General features: G+C 39.5%; 1 protein-coding gene across 1 annotated transcript in view; it reads right to left on the bottom strand.

Annotated features, from left to right (window-relative positions):
• Nucleotides 1–4,071: 4,071 nt before the first annotated feature.
• Nucleotides 4,072–24,924, bottom strand: part of LOC110543942 (cytochrome P450 3A1-like) — a 50,438-nt gene continuing 29,585 nt past the window's right edge. The window contains exons 4-13 of the mRNA XM_060390924.1: nucleotides 24,314–24,413; nucleotides 16,650–16,763; nucleotides 16,476–16,564; nucleotides 15,975–16,123; nucleotides 13,704–13,831; nucleotides 12,721–12,790; nucleotides 9,991–10,151; nucleotides 8,546–8,772; nucleotides 6,974–7,136; nucleotides 4,072–4,606 (exon numbers count right to left, since the gene is read on the bottom strand). Of these exons, the coding sequence (XP_060246907.1) occupies nucleotides 4,511–4,606; nucleotides 6,974–7,136; nucleotides 8,546–8,772; nucleotides 9,991–10,151; nucleotides 12,721–12,790; nucleotides 13,704–13,831; nucleotides 15,975–16,123; nucleotides 16,476–16,564; nucleotides 16,650–16,763; nucleotides 24,314–24,413 (1,297 nt within the window). The 3' untranslated portion in view covers nucleotides 4,072–4,510. The remainder of the gene's footprint in view (nucleotides 4,607–6,973; nucleotides 7,137–8,545; nucleotides 8,773–9,990; nucleotides 10,152–12,720; nucleotides 12,791–13,703; nucleotides 13,832–15,974; nucleotides 16,124–16,475; nucleotides 16,565–16,649; nucleotides 16,764–24,313; nucleotides 24,414–24,924) is intronic.

Consider the following 24,924-nt stretch of genomic DNA (forward strand, 5'->3'; position numbering starts at 1 on the left):
TCCCAGAAGCAAAAATGCATACACGGTGTATACACACTCATATAGACATACAACATAGGACAAACCCACTAAAACCTGTGCATCTAAAGAAACTAAGCAAGAGAGAGGACCCTAACTAAAATGTCCAATACCCATCCGGAAAGGCAAAGAGGATGGACATCAGAAGAAGAAGGAAACAGGAAAGAACCTAGGAACCTGCTACAGAGGGCCTCTGAAAGCCAGAAGAAGAAAACAGGAAACAAACTAGGAACCTACTACAGAGGGCATCTGAAAGCCTCTGCCCTGCTGACTATCAAAGCAGATGCTGAGCCTGATGGCCAACTGTTGGGCAGAGTGAATGGAATTTTATGTAAGAAGTGGGAAATGGTAAGAGTTGGAGAGGAAAGGAACATCACAAGGAGAGCAACAGAAAAAGAAAATTTGAACACAGGGAACTTCCCAAAGACTCATACTCCAACCAAAGACTATTCATGGAGATAACCTAGAACCCCTTCACAGATGTAGCCCATGGCAGTTCAGTGTCCAAATGGGTTACATAGTAATGGGAAGAGGGACTGCCTCTGACATAATCTGATTGGCCTGCTCTTTGATCACCTCCCCCTGAGGGGGGAGCAGCCTTACCAGGCTATAGTAGAGGACAGTGCAGCCACTTTTGGTTTGAACTGATAGACTAAGATCAGAAATGAGAGGAGAACCTCCCCTATCAGTGGACTTGGGGAGGGGCATGCATGCAGAAAGTGGAGAGAGGGTGGGATCGGGAGGGGAGGAGGGAGGGGCTTATGGGGGGATACAAAATGAATAAAGTGTAATTAATAAAAAATAATAAAGTAAAAAAAAAGAGATGAAAGAAACAGTGAAAATTTTTTCCATATTATCAGGAAATGCACATGATAGATAGTGATTAGGAGTGATGGAAATTGGTGGTGGAGGTGGAGCAGTTTTTGCAGCGGAAGGAGTAGGAAGTCCATCAATAATCAAGGAGACTACATATAAATTTACAATAGATTATAATTTTATATTTTATTCATAATATATATTTTATTTATAATATATATTTGTATTCCAATCCAGATTTTTCTTTTATTCCCACTGTTAGTTCTGCTCTTTCCTGATCACTTTTACTTTTAATATTAACTGGGTCACTTTTTATCTGTTATGATTTTTATTTCTTTCAAAAGCTGAAATGCATCACTAGAATTTTTTTAGTTCCATTGCATCAAATTATTCCTTAATATCATTTCCTAAATTCAGGATTTGGACAGAACAGCAGACAGTAATGAGTGCCAAAGGTGAAAAGGATTAAGATGAGGGTGACTTAATGACAAGTTTTGAATTGATTCCTTTAAAAAAATACAAAAAAAAATGCTTTTATTTTAAACCCATGTATAAGGTTGTGGGACTGCTTAGGACTGACCACCGCAGCTGACTATGATTTGTCCCATAATCCAGCAGAGGAGTGCTTTGGCAGATAATTTCTGTGGTTGTGTGACATTTGAAATTCTGGAAACATTTCAAAAGGTATACAAATGCTAAGGCCCCAAGAGGCAAGGTTGTTGTTTGTTGGCTATCAGGGGTTTTTCCAGATTATTAGTAGTTGTGCTCATAAAGAAAAATGCAAGAACTAAAAGCAATTATATTCAGGGATCTCTTCCATTTCCTTTCTCTCCTTTCTTGTTTTTTCTCTCCTAGTGAAAGGGTAAAAAATGGATGGATAAGAGTGGAAAAAGCCCAAAGAGTAGCTAAACTAACTACCTACAAAATGAGTTATATGGGGAAACAAAATTCTCCAGCTACAACATGGCATATGCACATAAGAACTCCAAAAGACTGTGACAAAATTAAAAATTCAAAATTCAAAATGATTTATATGGGAAAAAGGGTCTTGGAATAGTTTGTGTTCATTTTATGAGCTATCCAATACCAATTTATATATTAAAATTGAAAGTTTAGAATTTAGGCCTTCACTACCAGTGTTCAGTGTGTATTACAGTCACAAAAAGACTAAGAGCCACAATCATATGACCTGTGTGAGGTCTTAGTTATGTTAGCCCATAGACAGGTTAAGAGTATAGAAGTAAGGTAAATTCATCAAGTTCATCAACCTGGTACGTTCTCTGGGTTTTAGATTTACCAAACTGTCCTAGACAAAGGAAGGCATTCCTAGACATTTCTAAGGGTTAATAATTTGTGAAAATTACCTGGAGCTTTTGACCAAATGGGTTCCTGAAAATGACCTAGGAAGTTTTTGGTTTTATATAAAGATTTCTTGGGAAATGGGAAGTTAAATGTAGCTTCAGGGATTTCTTGCCAGTCTGTACTTCCTGGACTATTTTTCTAGAGAAGACCATTTTAATTTTAGAGACTGCTTTGATCTGGTTATCAGCATACACGTTGTGGTAGGTGACTAGTTAGATGGTAACAGTGTGTAGGAAGGGGTTTTAACATGGAGCAGGGGTTTCCAGCAAACATTAAGGGAAATGGAAATTTCTAGGATCCAATTTTAAACTGTCTCTCCCTAACTCGTTATCCCCATCTTTCTCCAACCACTTTCATGATTACTACATCAAAATGCAGAAGACCTTAGTGAGTTTTAACCCTATAGTGTTATTTAAATCTTAGACTGTAAATATATTATTAATACTCACACACATCCTTTATCTGTGTACACTCATCCAAGTGATTATTTATTCCAACAAAATCTTACAATGATATCAGTACATGATTCCAAGGAGTGAATTGCCATGGAATACATTTGTTTCTGTGTCCTCCTCAGTTGGAGATATCAGAGAGATTGCTGGAGTTAGGTTGAGGCCAACCAGATCCACACAGAGGCCAAGAGAAAAGCCAGATTGAATTAGTGAGCTGGGAGAGGAGTTTGAGCCAGAACAGTTGAGCTGAACTTGCCAGTCCAGAAATCAGAAAGAGCAAGGAAAGGTGAGCTCATTCAGCAGTGAGGCTCAGAGGTTGAAAACATTCTAGGCCTGGGCTAGATTGTATGGAGGCTATCAGCTTTAAGGCTAAGCCTAGCATAGCAGAAGAGGGAATAAATTTCTCAGACGACAACCAAAACAGGAGAATAAAAGCTACTTTTACAGAAAGGTGCTATGACATTGCTGGATGAGAAAAGCAATATTCAGTCTCACCCAGATGTGAACTATTCTGACCAGCCTGAAATTTATGACCTCTGGTGCAATTGTGGCACAAATGTTATGGAAGTTAACAACCACTTTTAAAATTGGACTTCAGGCCCACTCTGTAAGATGGAACCTATGGCTGATACTGTCAATGAGGCCACAAAACAGAGAGCAGATAAATCATGAGCCCTAGAAGAAAACCTGCTACTATTGACATATTAAATTAATGTAACAATAAAAAGATTCCTAATGACACACAGCTATATCTGTAAAATAGTGGATGACTCAGTCCTTATCAGAGAAGCTTCATCCTGCAGTATAGAGTAATTAACAAGGAAACTTATGACCTGTAAACGTGAATGTTAGATACTTTGGAATTCTCAGCTCTCACTTAGGATGTTTATGTCATACCTCTCCCCTCAAGACCCAGGGATCTGTATGGAATAAAAGGCAGAAAGTTTGGAAGAACCAGAGGTAGTAGATGGCTTCAAGGAAACAAAATTTTCAAGCTACAACATGGCATATGCACATAAGAACTCCAAGATACTATGACAAAATTAAAAAGTTATGCACAAGATCAAACAAAGCAAAATCCTAGTGAGAAGGTTCTCAAAGTCCTACCCCTTGCTAAAGAGATATTGTCAACTGAAAGCTCCTGAGAGAGGAAACGTCCATTTTCTTTGATGGGGTGGCACGGGGTATATCAACTACTCTCCAGAGCAGGCCTCACGCACAGGGGTAGTTATCTAATATGAACTGGACTCCTTAGGTTTGGTTTTGTTTTGCTTTGTTTTGTTGTGAATCATTTGGAGAGAATGTAAAGGTAGTTGGGAACAGAAGTGGGAAGAATATAGGAGGAGATGGAGGAAAAGAACTAATATAATAAAAAAACATTGAATGATGCTCTTAATGAATATAAAACACTTTTAGAATCAGGTTTTTTGAAAGAGATGTGTATTTATATTTTATTGTAACTTTTATTGCAGAATATTGCAACTAAAACATCTTACACAGATTTTACAATTTGAGTTGTCACTATAGTTCATGTTTTCATCAAAAATTATTGATCAAAATACAGATATCTGGTTAATCTCAAAATAGCTCAAAAGAAATAGATGGATTCAATCACATGTGAATGGAGATGGTCCCATGAGAACCAGACATGATGAATTTCCTGTCCTGTTACTGACTTAGTCTTCTCCTTTAAATGATATGGATCTCTGTATAGACAGAGAAACATCAGTGGGTATACTGAATCAGGGCCAGTTGATTAATCCCTATCTCCATCTTGATTTTATTCATGATGAAAATTAAAGAGTTCAATGTTCTTCATCACCACCTTTCTGAAAAGCACAGCAGAACTCCTTGAGAGAAAGTCATGCTCCAGTTATGATTGCATCCCTTGACACAACCTTTAGAAAAATGGGTTTTTCTGGTTGAATAAGTGCTTTTCTGCTTAATTTCAGAGGTATCTGCAACAGTGGAAGAAAAATATTGAGAGGCAATGAATGAGCCGAAACAACTCCAGAAGAAAAGTAAAACAAACATTCAGTATAAGAATGCTTTGCAGAAACATAAAACCTACATTTGTCATCATATTTTTTACTTCCCCTTCCCCAAACTGTGTCAATTGGATGGTGAGAGTATGCAACCAAACATGCATTGGGTAAATTGATTGATACTCTACTTAATTCAGGCCCGAAACAAGTCATGTTGGTTCATATTATTTTTGTTCTCTGGTCATTTAGAGTAAAACAGGTAAGCTTAACATTTTCATCCTAATTTTTAGTTAATATGTCATACTATTGTTTTAAGTATTGAAAAGCTATTTTTGGTTTGTTGAAACTTACATGTTAATCCTGAGAGGATGCACTTCACATCAATGAATTATCCTCAGCTCCTAGGTCATGTATCAGTACTACAGTTGAGCCACTAAAAGCATATCTTCACGGGAAACTCACTTTATTGCCTTTCCTAGCGTCTGTTTTTTGTTTCAAAATACAGAATGAATGTATGGTGGAGAAAGTCTCAATTGCAGGAAATGGAAGGGAAACAAAGTTGTCATGGAGATAGAGAAATGTCAAGTTTAAGATCACTGGTGCTTGCCAGAGCATCTTCCCCTTGCCAATTGTGCCATGGGCTCTCAAAGCTAGACCCTTGCTTTGATTAAATCCTTGCACATGATTTAAATGCTTTATTGACAAGTACTAAAATTAGTGAAGTTGTATGTAGATAAAACTATATAACTTCCTTAAGCCACAAATCAAAGACTAAACACTTCCATTCCTTCATTTGCCCTGAAGTAAAACTAACTGTGAAAGAGAGCCACACTTCAGATAAACAAGTCCTGTAAATTTTAGCCATCCATTCACATGAAACAAAGAGCAAGTTGCTCAGGAAAATATAAATACTTTATCTAAATGTCTTATCTTATACTATTAAAACTTTAAGTACTACACAGGAGTCTTCCATGGAAACATACAAAAGATACCTTTTAATTTTAATTATTGTTTTTATGAAAGATGTTATAACTGTAAACCATGCTTTAAAACATTAACAAAAGGGTTCAATGTGCAAACCCTCCTCAAAGAACAACTTGGAGTTTGTAGAAGGAATAATATGAGGTGATACATAAATGAGAGGGGAGATCCTTTAATAGAAAATAAATGTAACCAAAATGGACTTTTTAATGACAAAATATTACCATAGGTAATGACAACAGCTTGTAGAATACAAAGGTAGAGCATAAATTAAATGAGGTTGGAAAGGTAACAGAAGATTAATATGGGGAGTGACTAAGAATATGAAGTATGAGAGAAGAATAAAGAGAAAAAATAAATTATTTCTGGAAATATCTGTCTTCTGGAGCAGAGCTCCTAAGAAATGATGCAAAATCATCTAGTTAGGATAGAGTCATCAAAACCAGCAACTTTTTTATAGGTTAATATTTTATGTATATGAGTGTTTACCTGCACATTTGCATGTATAACACACATGCACACTTTCAAATGATGCCAGAGTAGGACATCAGAACCCCAGGAACTGGTGTGACAATTAGTTTTTAGCTACCACATGGGTGCTGGAAACTGACCTCAGGTTCTTTGCAAGAATAGCAAGTGCTCTTTACCACTGAGCCATCTCATGAGCCCCAGAAATTGTATTTTGATTTTCAACTTGGCATAACATGGGAAATCAGAGATGAGCTTTTAAAGCCACATTCTGGGTGAACTGTTGTATGACCAGGCATCATGAGTTTCTGTTTTAATTTTTGAGACTGGTTGTCACATGGCCCATGCTGGCTTCATATTTACTAAGTGGTCTGGGATTCTTTGAATTTCTGATCCTCTAGCCTCTAGTTCAGAGATTAGAGGTAAACAATACCACCTCTAGTTCTTGTAGTTCTGCCAACTGAGGAACATCTATGAGTTTTAAATATCCTCATTGATTCTTATGATCAGTCAATGGTTGAGAGGACTGTGAGAATAAGACTTCTGTGAGATCTGTAAAAAGAGTTAACCACTCAACAAACACTGAAAATGTGACCATTACAACTCCTGGTGACACAAAACATAACCGATTTCAAATGGACATGATTATAACTTCAATAAAATGCATATAATTTGGTCCCATTTGTCTGCACTGAGCCTTCATAATGCTAAGTTGCATTATATACAGGCATAGAATAAAAGGCCCCTTAACTAATTCTTGAAGAGAAATAGCTCATTTGGCCAGAAAAAAACTTAAACCCCAAACAAATATATTCATTTTTATACACAAAACCTCAGTTTGAAAAATGTCTCCTGTAAAACTTCATTTATACAGATAATTTTCTCTCTCACCTGTGTTTCCTTACAAGGTTGGAAGGAGAAGTTCTGAAGGACTTTAGTGAGAGCAAGTTTCATATTCATGAGTGCAAACCTCATGCCAATGCAGTTTCTGGGTCCATATCCAAAGGGCAGGTATAGATAAGGATCAATTCTGCCCTTGTTCTCCTTGCTAAACCTGGAGACACAACAGTAGGTGACAAGTTAATGAAGAATAAAATCATAAGGACTACCTATGTGAAATTGCCTTACAACATCTATCCAGCAGCATACAGATAGTTTGGGTTAGATTCATTGAAGTTCTTCCTACAGGTATTTGGCCCAGAGAATTGTACATTAAAGGTCTTTTCCATTCCCCTTGCCTTATCAGGGTCCCCATATGGTTGAGATGAGACAAATGCTATTTGAAATAAATGAATCACTATGTGTTCACTAGTGTAATCATGGTGAGATGGCTAGATATAAGAACCATTTTCTGATTATAGTGGCAATCCAATTCCAAGAGGAAATTAATGTCTGGTATTGTAAGTATGGCTAGTGAGGTCACAGGCACTATAGGAGAGCTTACTACTATTGCTTTGCTAAGCAGATATGGTAACAGACTGTCTTCTAAATATTTATGGTTAGACACAAAAATTAGGGTTTATCTCAGCCTTGGTCAGTTTGCAGTGGGAGACAGTTAACTTAGAATCTCATCACTGGACAAAGTGCTGAGAATAAGTGATGGTGGAGTGCTCAACCTCCTCCAAGGCTCAGGGAACATCACAGAAATGGGGCAGCAAGAACTTGAGAGCCATAACATGAAATGGATGCTGTGAAATACTATCTTCTGAACATGGCATGACACTGCACACATGAACAAACATGTAACTACACAAGACTCTCAACACTCAACATGGGAAAGGGAGTTCATGAGACTCCACCTCCTTAAGAAGCTACTGCCAATTAATAGATGCTAGAGGAGGAAGAAGTTTATCTTCAATAGTGTAGCCATTGATGAGTAGCCCATTCTCCAGTAAACAACTGCTATACTTATATTTATTCAAGAAACCCCAATTAAACTTATAGTTCCAAGAAAACTAAAAGACATAAAAGCAGGAGAATTGTTGAGGAAAAGCAGGGATTCAACATGAGTTGGAAAGAGAAATAGCAAGATAATGTGATGTGAAAATGAGCAAAATACATTATACATTCACACAATTCTCAAATAATATGAGAAAGTAAGAGAGAGAAAGTAAGAAAGAGAAATACTCCTTTAAAGAATAAAAATCCGTTCAGTATAATGGCGTGTTCCAAGTCTGAAAAGCACATAACATTTAAACTGAAATAAAGTGGGTTCCTGCCTCACACTTAAGTTGCTCATTTACTACTTAAAGAATGAGGAAAAAACATTCTGTATTTAAATTGTCATATTGTCTTCCCAACTCATGCCCCCTCTCCTCTCTTTCTTCCTTTTCTCTGCCACTCTCATCACAGAATGCAGATGGATACAAAAATCAGAATTTTTGTATCTTCCTACAAGAGACACCATAGCATGAACAGACCAACATAATTCAGGGTTGCTTCTCATTCTTGGGATTCTGGTACCTTTCAGGGCAGAATTTCTCAGGCTCTGGCCAGTGCTGTGGGTCATGTTGAAGAGCATAAGATGGTATCATCACTATAGACCCTTTGGGAATAAACACACCATTGATTTCAACATCTTTTTTACAGACTCTCTCAAGTCTATTAGCAATTGGGTATAATCTGAGGGTTTCATTCAACACCATGTCCAGGTACTCCATCTCCATCACACTATCATAGCTGGGAGATGCCTGAGAAGAAAGAAAAAGATTTGTGATAAGATTTTCGAAAACTTTCAATTCCATCTGCTTTGTACTGGTGAGTTCTCTGTAGCGAAGCACAGCATCTCAGAGCACCTTCATTAGCACAACACATTTTAAATGGTTTTAAAACTTGTTTTGTTTGTTTGTATGTTTTAATTATTTTTATTAATTACATTTTATTCACTTTGTATCCCCCTTGTACCTCCCTCCCTCCTTCCTCTCCTCCCAATCCCACCCTCCCTCTTCTCCACCCATGTCCCTCTCTCAGTCTACTGAAAAGGGAGGTCCTCCTCCTCTTCCCTCTGATCCTAGTCTATCTGTGGCCTGGTAAGGCTGTTTCCCCCCTCAGGGGGAGCTCATCAAAAAGCAGGTCAATCAGTTCATGTCAGAGACAGTCCCTGTCCCCATTATTATGGAGGTCACTTGGATAATGAACTGCCATAGGCTACCTTTGTGCAGGCATTCCAGGCCATATCCATGAGTGGTCCTTGGCTGGAGTATCAGTTTCAGAAAAGACCTCTGTGCCCAGAATTTTAGGATCTGTCACTGTCTTTGTGGAGCTCCTGTCCTCTCCCACTTCTTTCATAAGAGTCTCAACATCTGCCTCAATACCCTGCAGGATAGAACCTTTCAGAGGTGTGTGTAGGTGTTTTGCCTACATATGTGTTGTGCCTCACATGGGGTAATTGCCCACAGAAGCCAAACAGGGCATCAGATATCCCATGACTAGTGTTCAACAGAGTTGACAGCTGCCATGTTCGCACTGGGACTCAAATATGGATAGAACCTCTGTAAGAACAACCAGTGCTCTTAACCACTGTGCTACCTCCCCAGCCCCTTACACAGCAGTTTGTATAACTATCACATGAGGCTGGGAGGATGTCTCAAGTAGTGAAGTGTCTGCTACACAAGCCTGGGGACCTGGGTTTAGACACACGTCATTCATAAAGCCAGACAAAATGGCACACATCTACAGTCCTAGCAGTTGGGGGACAGAGGATCATTGGTGTTCATTGTCCAGATACCCTAGACAATCAATAAGCTGCAGGTTTAGTGAGAGTGACTGTCTCAAAAAATATGTTGAAGAATAATTTAGACAAATACACACACACACACACACACACACACACAGCATTGCATGTGATGAGAAGCTGTTTTTGATCAGCCTTCCTCATTCCCCTCCTATGCCAAGCACCAACCATTCACCTTATTGGGCAGAGCCCTGTCGATCTCCTCCTGCAGTTTCTTCTGTATATCAGGGTGAGTGGCCAGTGAATGCAAGACGAAGGAAAGTGTGGTGCTGGTGGTGTCATAGCCGGCAAAAATAAAGATAATTGACTGTGCCATGATCTCCATGTCAGACAGTGCTGGAAGAAAAAAAAAAAGATATCTCATGTAAGTCATGTCAATATGGACTATCACAGATGGGATGAGGAAAACCAAATGAGGCTCCGGTTTTCTTAGAGATAAATACAGAGAAGCTATTTGCTCACCCTGAGCCTGTTATCATTATGACATCTGAGTGACACATCCAGAGATGGGGGAGATCACTTCAGCCAGGTTGTCCCAAGGTGTGTGCTATGTTCCTCATCGTCACCGTCACCATTGGGCAACTTCGAGACATGGGATTTCTGAGACTCATAACCAAACTTTGGGCAGAGAGCAGGGAATTGTATGAAAGAAAGGGGAGATAGTAAGACCTGGAGAGGACAGGAGTTCAACCAAGAAAACCACAGAACCAAAATATCTGGGCACAGGGATCTTTTCTGAGACTCATAATCCAATAAAGGACCATTTGTGGATATAACCTAGAACCCCTGGTCAGATGTAGCCAATGGCAGATCAGTATCCAAGTGGGTATACTCTAGTAAGGGGAACAGGGACATTCTCTAACATGAACTCAGTGATAGGCTCTTTGAACACTCCCTCCTGAGGTGGGAGCCTCCATGCCAGGCCACAGAGGAGGACAATGCATCCAGTCCTAATGGAACCTGATAGGCTAGTGTCAGATGGAAGGAGAGGAGGACCTCCCCTGTCAGTAGAATTGGAGAGGAGCATGGGAGGAGATGAGGGAGGAAAGGTAGAATTGGGAGGGAATGAGGGAGGAGCTACAACTGGGATACATAGTGAATAAACTATAATTAATATAAAAAAACTAAAAATTTAATTTAAAAAGGGGATTTCTTATTTTTAAGATTTAATTTTACTTTATTCGTGTGTATTTTTGTGTGTGTTTTTGTAGAGATGGATGCCACATAGGTGTCAGTGGTATGCCCATGGAAGCCAGAAAAGGCCATCTGATCCCTTAGAGAAGGAGTTATAGAAGGTTGTGCACTGTCAGAGGTAGGAACAGAAAACTGAACTCCAGTCTTGTTGAGCTTAAGCTTTTTTTTTACTTTTATTTATGTGTGTGCACACACATGTGTACAAGTATCCATGTAGGCCAGAAGATGGTATTGGAGACCATAGAGTTAGATTTACAGGCAGTTGTAAACCTTCTGACATGAATTCTCTGATTCTGTTGTTGGTAAATTCCTTTTCCCAAATAGTATAAGCCCTTGCTTCTATATTGAAATGGGACCATAAGCCCACAATCAGTCGCTATTTTTTAAATGAATATCTATTTTAGCAATCAAAATGAACCAGAAGGGTTGAGGATGTGTAGCTCAGTAGATGGACTGCCATGGATTCATTCCCCAGAACATGCTTAAAGGTCATGCCTTCTCAGGCATATTATGAATGTGAGGTCAACCTCACCCTCAAACAGGGCCATGCAAAACTCTGTTTCCAAAAGAAGATGAAGTACAAAAGAAGTTAACATTAGCTGATCACATGAGAGGGTTTCAAGTGGATAAACTGGAAAGAATTTATACAAAAAAGAAACAGTGATTTTGAAAAGTATAATTATATATGTTATATATATAACAAGTGGTGTGTGTGTGTGTGTGTGTGTGTGTGTGTGTGTGTGTGTAAGCAAGTGTACGCACTAAAAATAAGCAATGAGGTAACAATGCAAGACTCCACTTACATTAGCTGCTGAGGCTCATGGAGAAGAAAGTCTGTAATTGAAAGGCCGTCATTTTGCCACCATGAAAGTAATGGTGGTTTTAAAATTGAAAAGAAACATACATGGAAAACTAAAGAGATGGCCCAGTGGGTAAGAGCACTTGTTACACAGCTTGAGGACATGAGTTTGAATATTCTGTCCCCATGTGAAAAACCAGGTGTGGCAGCACACCACTGTCACCCCAATGCTGTGTATCATTGCGACCTGCTGGCTGCCAGCTTAGTTCTAGGTTTAATAAGAGGAAATAAAGCAAAGCAAGATTAGGAGAGATGCTTGGTGCCTTCTCTGTTTTCTGCACACACAACTAGGGTTTTGCACATGTGCACCTACTCGTGAACACACATACATATACCACACAAAGAAGATAAAAAAATATGGGTAGTTTTTAAGTGTGTCAAAGAATTGGAGAGAAGCAGCGTGTTTTTACAAAGGCTTTCCTTGGAAGCTACTTATTCATCAGGCAAAGGAAAAGTCAATCTCTACCATAGATTAAGGTATAGTACACATACATACTAGGGGTTCACAGAATGCACCAGCACTGTTTGGGTACATGCCTCCTGTCTGGATGTTTAGACTCAGATGTCTAGGCAGAGTTTCAAGTCAGTGTGTGGGAAAAGAAAGAAACAACACCTATAGTCTCATGGATAACACACAGGCATCTGAAGTCTTCCATTGTGACTATCCTTCACGTTTGGAACAGTTATGCCAGTGTGCTTTCAGAAAATTTCATGAAGATGGTAGCCATGTCTGCTTGCACCAACTTGACAGAGATATTCCTCTACATAGAAAACCCTCCTTGCATATTTTCTGAGTTGCCTGCCCACTCTATGAGAGCTTCCCTATGCATAGACCAGTGAGTCCATGTTTACCTTTGTGAGACTCTTTGTCTTTGGCATTCTTGTGAGCTTTCATCATCAGCTGGAGAAAATCCACTCGATGCTGGAGGCAGAAAGAGAAATCACAAACGTAGAAGGTCAGTGATGGAGTTAAAGATGGAACAGGAGTGCAGAAGCTTAATTCGTTCTTTTTTAAGTACATGGCTCCCTTACACTCACAAGTATGACTAGTGTCACTTGAATCAGCAAAGAATGAAAGCACAAGTGACTAAAGCAGGAAGCAACCCAGCCACCATATCAACTGCTTTCACAATAAATAACAATTAGGTGCAATTTTAAACAGTCACTTTTGCCCTTTGCAAATGCTTTTGAAGGACAGGAAAATAGTAATTCTCCCTCTTGAATCATTTTTATTTGTTACCAGAAAACTTCACATCTGTACACAATGGTATATGGTCATATCTACCTCATTCTTTCTTCTATCCAGTTATTTCTACATCCTCTGCAACATTTCTTTCTCTAAACATTATGCCCTCATTTTAATAACTCACTGAGTCCAACTAGTGCTGCCAACATAAGCACGTCTGTGGGGACATCCACTGCTACATCAGAATCCTTCCAGTGTCCACAGCCTCCATCAACAGCTATTAACTGCCAATTGTTCCTCAGTAAGGGGCAGAGCTTGGAGAGTTCCCCTCTGATATATGTTATAGGTTTATGATCTTGATCTTCTGTAGGTCTTGCACTGTGTCTAATTTTTTTGAGTTTTCAATTCTTATGCCTGACACTGTAGTTTTCATTCTAATTGCTGAGGGTTAATTCCTGGCTTATTCTCAATAAAAAAATTAAAAACCCAAACTTTTCCTTCCCCAGAAAATGTAAAGATTCTGTCTTGCTCTAAATCGAGCCTTCTCTATCTACCTTTAGTAACAGATGAAGGGAAGTACACAGCTCACATGTTCATAGCCCAACATGTTTTCAACGTATGGACCTCTCATGAGATCACCACTTTTTACCTTCTCATTAGAATTCAGGCGGTTTTCCTTCATTTTGTCCACAAATTTTTTGAAAAATGCTAAGGAATCCTTTGGGAACATGGAGATATTTAACGTCTCATATATTGGGGTGAGGAATGGAAAAAGTACTGGAAAGAAAAAAAATAAGGTTTAATGGAGATGCAAGATTCATCTAGAGAAATCAAAACACAATCCAAATAAGCCATTTTCTTAGCCAGAAACTGTTCTCCCCTTGATCTTGCTCACACTGTGACCTTGCTCATGCCATGAGCATGCTCACTTCGGGTTACCTCCTCACTGCTCCACAACAGTGGAACAGCCAGGCTGCAAATCTGACTTTGTATTGAACTCTGTTCCTGTAATTCTTATGGATCCAGAGAGAAAAGATGGGGGTTTTTGAGATGGTTCAAGAGATAAAGGGTCCTGCAGACAAGTGTGACAACCTCAGCTTGATCCCTGGATCGCATGCTGTGGAAGGATACAACCACAAAAACCAAGGTGCACATACATAGATGTACACACAAATAAAGACAGCTGATGTTACACAGAGAAACCATGTCTCAAAAAAAAAAAAAAAAAGACAAGCTCAAAGACAGGTGACCTCAACTCAGAAAAAAGACAAATCACATAATGTTTCTAATTTCACAGTTGCAGCCTATAATGGATAAATGTAAATATGTAAACAGGTATACATATGGATATTACATAACACTTAAATGGAGACCAAGAAGATAATATTAAGTGGTGAGGAAGGAATGGAGTGTAGGGAAAAGGACACATGAGCTGTGTATGGAAATGTAATTAACAAGGAAAAGCATTAAAGCCCTAAATGGAGCACCACTGTTAAATGGATATATATATATTGTCACTCTACACAGACTGGAGATATGGCTCAGCAGTTACCACTGGCTGCTTTTGCAGACAAGCTAGGTTTCATTCTCAGCCTCCACATGGCTGCTCTCTAAGAAGGAGATGGGGAATTAGGAGGAGGCTTATGCAAGAAGACAGAGACAGCAAAGAGAGGCTGTTATCAAAATGTTAAGTGAATAAATAAATAAATTTTTAAAAATAAAATATTTCCACTTTAAAAATTAAATATAGAGTTGCCTTTTAACTCAGCAATGATGATTCTGAATATATACTTCAAAACATAAAAAATGAATATACCCTTCTATGCATATTCTCATATCAGTAAAATTCATGGTAAACAGATGAAACTAACTTCATCTATTGATAGATACGGAGCATTGTTTGCTCATGGACACAGGAGATAGTGATGTTTGCTTCATTTACTATTGTGCTAAATAAAAGATGCCTGCCACAGAGACCACATAGTCGATGATCCCATTGATGTGAAATGCCAAGCATATGTAAATATACAGAAAGTGAACTGGTGGTTGCTTGGGTCTAGGCTGCTTAGGTCTAGGTGAAGGATGATGGTTAAAAGATTCAACACCATGGCTACAACGAAGTACTATACAGTCCTCAGTGGTAAGGAGCCTTGTGGTTCTTCAGTCATTGCAGATTTCCAAATGATCAAAGTGCTGTGAATCAGTGACTGCTGAGTACTAAGCCCTAAATGGAGCAACTGTATCAACACCCCATCCCTCAAAGCTCAAGGAACATCCTGAAAGAAGGTGTGGAAAGAAAGACCCAGGAATGGGGCATCTGAAGTGTCATGGCATGGTCCACTCATGGACTGAACACTAGCATAAGATAAAGCCAGTAATATTGTTTGGTATCATAGTAGGCAGTGACTGGGCTCACTGGGTCACCAAAACAAAGAATGGGACATGAAATCAGAAGGAAAGTGTGTTGGGGTGTCTGAGAGAAGTGGGAGGGAAGAGTTAGGGTGGGTCTAATCAAGGTATGTTGTATTCCTATATAATACAGTCAAAGAATAAATAAAATGATTCTAAAGCAAAGCCAGGAATTCTGGTGTGCACTTTAGTCCTCAGGTGGTAGAAGCAGGAGGATCACTGTGAGGTCAAAGCCAGTCTGGTCTACACAGCAATTTCCAGGCCAGGTAGAGCTACACATTGAGACCCTGACTCAAAGTAAAATAAAGTTATAAAAAAAACATAATGGGCTACATGTCTCTGAATACACTAAAAACTTTGATTTGTGCCTTTAAGGGGATGAATTACATGGCAACTGAATTATATACCAGTGGAGAAGCAAGTTTGGGGGAAAGTATGGAAGAGAAAGGCAGAGTGACAAATGCAGCCACAGACAAGACCAATAGCTCAAAAGGATGAACTGTCCACATACCTACTGACAAGAACAATGGATCAAAAAAGTCAATTCTTAAGAGCTTCTTGGCATTCTCCACAAAAGGATCCTTTGGGTTGTTGAGGGAATCGATGTTCACTCCAAATGATGTGCTGGTGACCACATCCATGCTGTAGGCCCCAAACACTCTGAGGAGGGAGAGACATGGGAATTTAAGACAAGCAGAAAGAAGCCTGAAATAGTTCATAGTTTGAGGCAATACAGGCAAAGCCATTTCAGTATTGACCAAGCACCTTCCCATCCTACCCAACATCTACACTTGTGACTTTCAGACCATTGTGATTCTTCTTTCTAAACTGTATGTTTATCTAATATACATATTATATATATAATACTTATAATATACACATACATGAAATATATATAGTATCTAAAGGTAGAGTATATGCAGCTAGGTCATGTGATATATACAAGAAAAAAGCCCCTCTGTCCCAGTTATCCTTCCGCTCCCAAAACCACCTTGGATGCACCATCACTTACTCTTTCACAGGGACAGGCTTGCCTTTCTCTGCCTTTCCTCTCAAGTATTTTACCAAAATATCTCCATACTGTTCAACAATGGGGAACATCTAAGCACAAAGCACAAAAATAGCAGTAGTTAGGTGTGGAGAGTCAGGTCACACAAAGATTTCACTCTTAAGTCCTCTTAGTCACCTCTTTGAGTTTTCCACTGGTGAAGGTGGGAGACAGCAAGGCTCTGATTCTCTTCCACTCCTCATCCTCAGATATGGAGACAGCTTTTTTCATAAACCCCACTGGGCCAAAATTCTATGGTCACAAAAGAAAAAAAAAATGGCTATGTGTAAGTCTGGAACTCTCCAAGTTTGCAAAAATGCTGAGCAGATAGCACCATATAATAAGTAGTTACTGTCTGCTTATGGTGGGCTGGACCTCATGTTAGAGGGAAAGGAAAAAATTAAAAAGTCAGCATTTCTTCATAGCCTACATGAAATCCAGTGCTCACCAGGTAACCTGTTATGGTTGCAAACCTCTATATCCCAGGATCCATTTAAATTTAAATCTCTCTGCAGATTTAAATTAGGTCCAGGTGTTGGGGAAAGATAGGAACAGGAATTAGCAGGTGCCCTAGAGTTGTGCAGATGCCAAATGGCTTGGAGACAAATAGAAAGTGAACTTTGCATCAGAGAGCTTCTCCAGCTCACTATTTACAATACTTGCAATGTGAAAAGAGATGTCTTGATATGGTGTATGTGTCTCTGTGTGTGTATCTCTCTGTGTGTATGTGTGTGTCTGTGTACATATGATTGCTTGTATACATGCCTGTGTCTGCCCTTGTGCAGACCAGATGTCTATCATCTTCCCCTATAACTCTCTACAGTACTTTTATGAGACAGGGTCTCTCACCGAACAAAAAAGACTCTGGTTTGGTTGGAATAAGTTAGCAAGCAACTGCCTAGGGTCTACCTGTAGCTATGCATGGCTCTGGAGGCTCACAAGCATGTCACTCTGCCTGGCTTTTATGTAGATACTGGGGATCCAAACACAGGATATTTTCCCTTTGATGGAGCCATTCCTTCTGATCCTAGTCTATAAGGTCTCATCAGGAGTGACTGCATTGTCTTCCTCTGCGGCCTGGTAGGCTTCACCCCCCCTGACGGGGAGGTGATCAAAGAGCAGGCCAGTCATTTCATGGCAGAGACAGTCCCTGTTCCCATTACAATGGAACCCACTTGGACACTGAACTGCCATGGGCTACATCTGTACAGGAGTTCTAGGTTATCTCAGTGAATGGTCCTTGGTTGAAATATCAGTCTCAGAAAAGTCTCTTGTGAAGTCATTTTTTTGATTCTTTTGCTCTCTTGTCCTCTCCAGATCCTATTAATTCCCAATTCTTTCATAAAATTCCTTGCACTCTGCCCAAAGTTTGGCTCTGTGGTAGGCTCCTGTCCTGTTCCCTGTTTTCTTCCTCCTCTGATATTTATCCTCTTAGCCTTTCTGAATGAGAATTAAGCATCTTACTCAGAGTCTTCCTTCTTGATTAGTTTCTTTAGGTGTATAGATTTTAGTATCTTTATTCTATATTATATGTCTAATATCCATTTATAATTGAGTATATACCATGTTTGTCTTTCTGATTCTGGGATACCTCAGCCAGAATTATTGTTTCCAGTTGCCACCTTTGTCTTCAAGTTTCATGATTTCCTTGTTTTTACTTGCTGAGTAGTATTCCATTGTGTAAATGTACCACAATTTCTGTATCCATTCCTCAACGGAGGGGCATCTGGGTTGTTTCCAGCTACTGCCTATTGCAAATAAAGCTATTACAAACATGATTGAGCAAATGTCCATATTGTATACTTGAGCATATTTTGGATATATGCCTAGGAGTGGTATACCTGTATCTTGAGAAAGCACAATTGCTAATTGTCTGAGAAAGTGCCAGATTGATTTCCAAAGTGGTTGTACAATTTTACATTCACACCAGCAGTGGAGGAGCGTTCTGCTTTCTCCACATCCTCTCCAGCATGTGTTGTCGCTTTATTTTATTTTTTTTATTTTAACCATTCTGATGGATATAAGGTGAAATCTCAGGATCTCAGGGTCGTTTTGATTTGCATTTCCCTGATGACTAAGGACGCTGATCATTTCTTTAAGTGTTTCTCTGCCATTCAATATTCCTCTTTTAAGAAGTCTCTATTTAGCTCTGTACCCCATTTTTTAATTGGATTACTTGATTTGTTTCTGTTTAACTTCTTTAGTTCTTTATATATTCTGGATATTAGTCTTCTGTCAGATATAGCTTTCATTGGTGAAGATCCTTTCCCAATTTGTAGGCAGTCGTTTTGTTCTGATGACAGTGTCTTTTGCTTTACTGAAGGTTTTCATTTTCATGAGGTCCCATTTATTGATTGTTGATCCTAGAGCCTGTGCTGTTGGTGTTCTGTTCAGGAAGCTGGCTCCTGTGCCAATGAGTTCAAGGAACTTCTCCACTTTTTCTTCTAAAAGGTTTAGTGTGTCTGGTTTTATAATGAGATCTTTGATCCAGTTGGACTTTAGTTATGTGCATTGTGATGAGTATGAGCATGCAGTTTTATACATGTAGACATCCAGTTAGACCAGCACCATTTGTTGAAGATGTATCTTTTTACCATTGTATGGTTTTGGCATCTTTGACAAAAATCAAGTGTGCAGAAGTGTGTGGTTTTATATCAGGGTCTTCTATTCTAATCTATTGATCCACCAGTTGGTTCCAATCCCATTTCCATTCAGTTTTTACTACTGCTGCTCTATAGTGCAGCTTGAGATCAGGGATGGAGATACCACTATAAGATCTTTTATTGTAGAGGATTGTTTTAGTAATTCTGGGTTTCTTGTTATTCCATACGAAGTTGACAATTATTTTTTCAAGGTCTATAAAGAATTATGTTTGTAATTTGATGAGAATTGCCTTGAATCTGTAGATTTCTTTTGGTAAGATGGCCATTTTTACTATGTTAATCCTGCCAAGCCATGAACATGGGAGATCTTTCCATCTTCTGATATCTTCTACTATTTCTTTCTTCAGAGACTGAAAGTTTTTTTTTTTTTCATACAAGTCTTTGACTTGCTTGGTTAGAGTCACACCAAAGTACATTATGTCATTTGTGTCTATTGGGAAGGGTGTTGTTTCCCTATTTCCTCAGTCCTTTTGTCTTTTGTATATAAGAGGGCTACTAATTTTTTTGAGTTAATTTTGTATACTACCACTTTGCTGAATGTGTTTATCAACTGTACAAGTTCCCTGGTAGAATTTTTTGGGGTTTTTCATGTCTACTATCATATCATCTTCAAATAGTGATACTTTGATTTCTTCCTTTCTAATTTGTATCCCCTTGATCTCCTTTAATTGTCTTATTGCTCTAGCAAAGACTTCAAGAACTGTATTGAAGAGATACAGAGAGAGTAGGCAGCTTTGCCTTGTCCCTGATATCAGTGGAATTGTTTTAAGTTTCTCTTTTAGTTTGATGTGTGCTGTAGGCTTGCTGTCTATTGCCTTAACTGTGTTTAGGTATGTGCCTTGTATCACTGATCTCTCCAAGAATTTAATCCTGAATGGGTGTTGGATTTTCTCAAATGCTTTTTCAGCAACTAAGGAGCTTATCGTGTATGTGTTTTTTTTTTTTCTTTGTTTATATGATGGGTTACATTGATGGATTTCCATATATTGAAACACCCTTTTTTACCTGAGATGAAGCCAATTTTTTTTCTCGCCTAATTTATTAGGTATTCTGTAGGCCTCTTGTATTCTTATAGGCCTCTCCTTTAAGTTGGGGAAATTTTCTTCTATGATTTTGTTGAATACACTTTCTGGGCCTTGGAAATGGGAATCTTCTTTTTCCTCTATTCCTATTATTCTTAGGTTTTGTCTTTTCATATTATCTTGGATTTCTTGGATGAATTGTGTCAGGAATTTTTTAGATTTATTATGTCCTTTGACAGTTACATCCATTTCTTCCATTGTATCTTCTACACCTGAGATTCTTTCTTCCATCTCTGGTAGTCTGTTGGTTATGCTTACCTCTGTAGGTCATGTTTTCTTTCCTAAAATTTTCCTCTCTGTGATTTCCTGTTTGTGTTTTCTTTAATTTTTCCAATTCTATCTTCAGACCTTGCACTGTTTTGTTTATTTCCTTCATCTGTTTGACTGATTTTCCTGTTTCACCTTCACATGTTTGTTTGAACATTCTTCTGTTTCTTTTATTTCTTTCAGTGACTTAATTATTTCCTCTTTCACAGCCACAAACTGGCTGCATCTTCCTATATTTCTTTATAGATGGCTATAATCTGTTTGACTTTTTTTTCCATCTAATTCTTTTTGCATTTTATTTGTTTCTTCCATTATCCTCTTCATAAGCATGTAAGGTCATTTTCTTAATTTTCACTTATATTAGGGTGTCCAGGGCTACTTGCCAGGATAAATGGCTTCTGAAGGTGCCATATTGCTTTGCCTTTTGTTGGTTTTGCTTTTACTCTGGCATCTATCCTTTTGGTGTCTCAGGTGTTGGCTGTTAATTTCTGGTGCCTGCTGGAATCCTGGGGTGGGGAGAATCCCCCTGGCAGGTTTCTAAAGGAAGCCTCCTCAGCTTTTTGGGTATGGTCAACTGAATGGCTGTGCTTCTCAGGAATTGTCACAATTCACCTCAGGCATATGGACCTATGCGGTATCTATGATGTTCAGGAAGGTTGTCTTCTCATCAGGAGAAGGCCTGAAGATGACTGCCCTGCTGCTTGGTTTGTTGCTCTGAATTTAGTGAGCTGCTGCTTCTGCTCTTACCCTATGTTTGCTGGGCACAGCCTGCTTGAAGAACTAGGGAGCCCTATGGTTTCTTCAGTTTAGCTAAGGATACTGCTAGCTAAAGGTGAGATACTGCACCTTCACGCAGTATCTTAGGGCTGCTCCAGTGGCTCTCAGGCTTCTGTAGGTTTGAGGTTGGAGCTGTGTGCTCAGGTATCCAAGCTGTAATCAATGGCAGGTGGGCACAGCACTCATGCATACAGTAAGAAGCCAGAGCTTAGACCCAGCAGGAACCCAGAAACTTTTCTGCAGCTAGGTGTCCTGAGGTTGAACCCTATGTTTCCCCCTCTGTGGGGTTTTCTCCCAACAGGAACACCTAGTCTGTGGTGTTTTCGCGTCTGCAGTTCTTTCTGAGATGGCAGGTAGAAACACAGGAGCAGACATGTGGCTCCATCTTGCTGGCTACTGGGTGCCTGGGTACCTGAAGGAACCCAGGAACGTTTTTTTTGGGGGGAAGGGTTGTCAGCTGAGTGCTCTGATGTCAGAACTGCTCTTCCCCTTACTGTGGGGTTTTCCACTCAACAGAGAAACTTAGTCTCCAGTGTCCTGAGGCTCTCAGTTCTGTCTGGGATGTTGAATCAGGCATGCAGGCTGGACTCTATGCTGGCAGCTGTTCACCCCACTCTGGGCTGACAGCTCTGCACCTGCTGGACCCCTGGGATTTCTTGGGATTATCTGGGTGACCTAAGGTCAGTCCTGATTGCTTCCTGCACCATAGGGTTTTCTCTCAACTGGAAATTCCAGTCTCTGGTGTTGTGGGGCTCAGAGTTCATTCTGGGATGGTGATCAGAGTACACAGGTATGTGGCTCTGGGCTGGTGATTGAGCACCTGGTGGGACATGGGAACTTTTCTGTGGCTTAGATGGATGACCTGAAGCTAATTGATTCCCATTCCATGGGGTTTCCTTTCACCTGGGAAACATAATCCCTGGTGTTTTAGGGTCCAGAGTTCCATTTGCTGGTCACTATGCATACTGTGCTGTGCTGCTGGTCAGAAAGAGTGTCCTCCCAGCCCTGCATCTTGGATCTACCTTAATTCTTTATACAGTGATAAAGGGAGGAAAATAATCCTTTTTCCTTAATAAGACCTTTTTTCTATCTTCCACATTTATATTTTATATTAATGTGGAGGCATCCAACATACCCTTATATTACAGAACTCAGCACAACAGGAAAAAAGTTAAACAGTATGACTTGATGAAGGGCATCTGCAAACAAGGCCTTCAGTGAACTTCACCAAATGACCAATGGCTAAATGAGGACCTGTGAGAGGCCTCAGTAGGTAAAGGTGATGCTGCCAAGCCCAATAACCTGAGTTTGAAACCCAGGACCCATAGGGTGTAAGGAGAGAGCAAACAGGCTTCCTTACATAGAACAGTTAGATAGCTATGGTTTAAGAGAGAGGCCATGCATGAAAGGACCTAGACCTCCTGTTCAAAGGAAGCCCATTGCTTGCTCAGTTTCTAAGTGGCTTTCCTAGTATTGGGAACAGGGGCTGTCTCTGACATGAACTCAGTAGCTGGCTCTCTCCTCCACCTAGGGGCTGCAGCCTTGCCAGGCCACAGAGGAAGATGATGCCGCCAGTCCTTATGAGAACTGATAGGATAAGGTCAGAGGGAAGGGCTGGAGATCTTCCCCTTTTAGGGAACTAGGGAAAGAGCACCGGTGGAGAAGAGGGAGGAAGGGTGGGACTGGGAGGAGACAGGGAGGGGGTTTCAGCAGGGATATATAGTGAATAAATATATAAATAAAATTAAATTTAAAAAAGACAGAGGTGGGGACATTAAAGTAAGTAGTATCCCGCACAGAAAAATTGAGATAAATAAAGCCATAGATTTGAGATCAAATTTCAAGAGTAAATCCACATAGATGTGATAGGTAAACAGTTGTGATACTTGATACCTGAAAACACAATCCATGAGAATGAAAATGGATACAAAATGTGAAGGGAAGACAGGCTGTACATGGCAGCTAATGGGCTAGCAAGAGGGAGCTGACTGGTCAGGGAGCTACTCGGTATTTGACGCCACACAAATCAACACCACACAGACATAAAAATGGACTTGTGAAATGGGAAATGTGAATTACTCTAGGTGGCAAGTGTCTATCGACATCTAGATTACACTTCTATAGTATATTTAGACTTGCTCAAGCAATTCCTATTAGCAAAATTAATACTTACACTCTGCTTGTACATTATTATAGAAGCCACTGTGAATCTATATTCATTTCATTTTTAATTGAGTAAGTAAAATATAAAGGTTTACATTATTAAAATGTGAGGCTGGGGAGATGACCCAACAGTTAAGAGTGCTTGCTTCTCTTTTGAAGGACACTGATTCTGTACCTAGCACCCCTGTCAGACAACTCACAACTGTCTGCAAGGCCAGCTCCAGGGGATGTCATACCCTCTGCTGGCCTCCACATGGAGGAACTTGGCAGTCACTCACTTGCACACACATTTATAAGTGTAGGCATAATGTTATTGTGTAAGTGAAATGCTGATTTCTGTGCCCCCCACATTCTGTCGCCATCCTTGTTTTGAGAATCTCCTGTCTCAGTGTTGTGTAAACACTGCTCCCCAATTTACCCTGATATGTCAAAAAAGCAGTTTACAACCAATAGCTGAGCATGGGAGAGAATAGGGTGAGAATCCTATCAGACAGGGGAGGAGAATTTAGGGAAGGAAGTAGGGGATGAAGCCACAGGAAAGGTTGAAGAGACATGAGGTGAAGGAGCTGGAACAGGAAAACAACAGAATGCAAGTACCTCTGGGATGTATGCTGGGAGGAAGCCAAATTAGCTTAGAGGGTTGGGAATAGATTAATAACTGCTTAGCTATTGTGTCATGAAGCTTATTGTTAAAAAGATATAAAAGTCTCAATTATTTGTGGAAAATCTACATATAGAGAGAAACTAAGAGAAACAAACACAGTTTTATAAAAATAGCATTAACGTATACTCCTAAATAAAATAACAAAAATGAACATTTAAATTTTTTAATTAAAAAAAGGTTACCTACCCGCCGGTTTGTGAACGTAGAATAGCATTCTTTCACTAGTATATTTCGGATCATCTCTGTGTCTGTGATGGCAAATGCAGGGATTTGACCATCAAACAACCTGTGTGAGGAAAACAGCTGATTATTCCAAGCCAGGCTCTAAAGCGAGAGCCACACCCAGACTTTGATTATAATGTAGCATGACCCTCACTCTCATCATACAACTGTCACAGGAGTTCAAAGTTCTTCCCCACTTTTTCTTTTAACATATTTAGTGTATCTGCTTTTATGCTGAGATCTTTGATCCACTTGAACTTTAGTTTTAGGCAGTGGACAACTAGCCAGCCCACAGAGGAAGAGGATCCAGGCAGTCCTGATGTTAACTGTTAGGCTAGGGTCAAGCAGTAGGAGAGGATAATTTCTGTTATTTTTGCACTAGGGAAGAGGAACAGGAGATGGAACGAGAGGGAGGATGGTACTGTGAGGAGAGGAGAGGGTGTTACAACAGAGATACAGTGTGAATAAATAACAATAACAACAATATTACTAATAATAGAAAAAACTACTGAATTAGATCAACTTGTATACTTTAAAGTTGTTTTGGCATTAGAAAGGCAGTCAGGTAATGAGTT

This window comes from Meriones unguiculatus, chromosome 9 (genome assembly GCF_030254825.1).
Source record: "Meriones unguiculatus strain TT.TT164.6M chromosome 9, Bangor_MerUng_6.1, whole genome shotgun sequence".
Classification (NCBI taxonomy): domain Eukaryota; kingdom Metazoa; phylum Chordata; class Mammalia; order Rodentia; family Muridae; genus Meriones; species Meriones unguiculatus.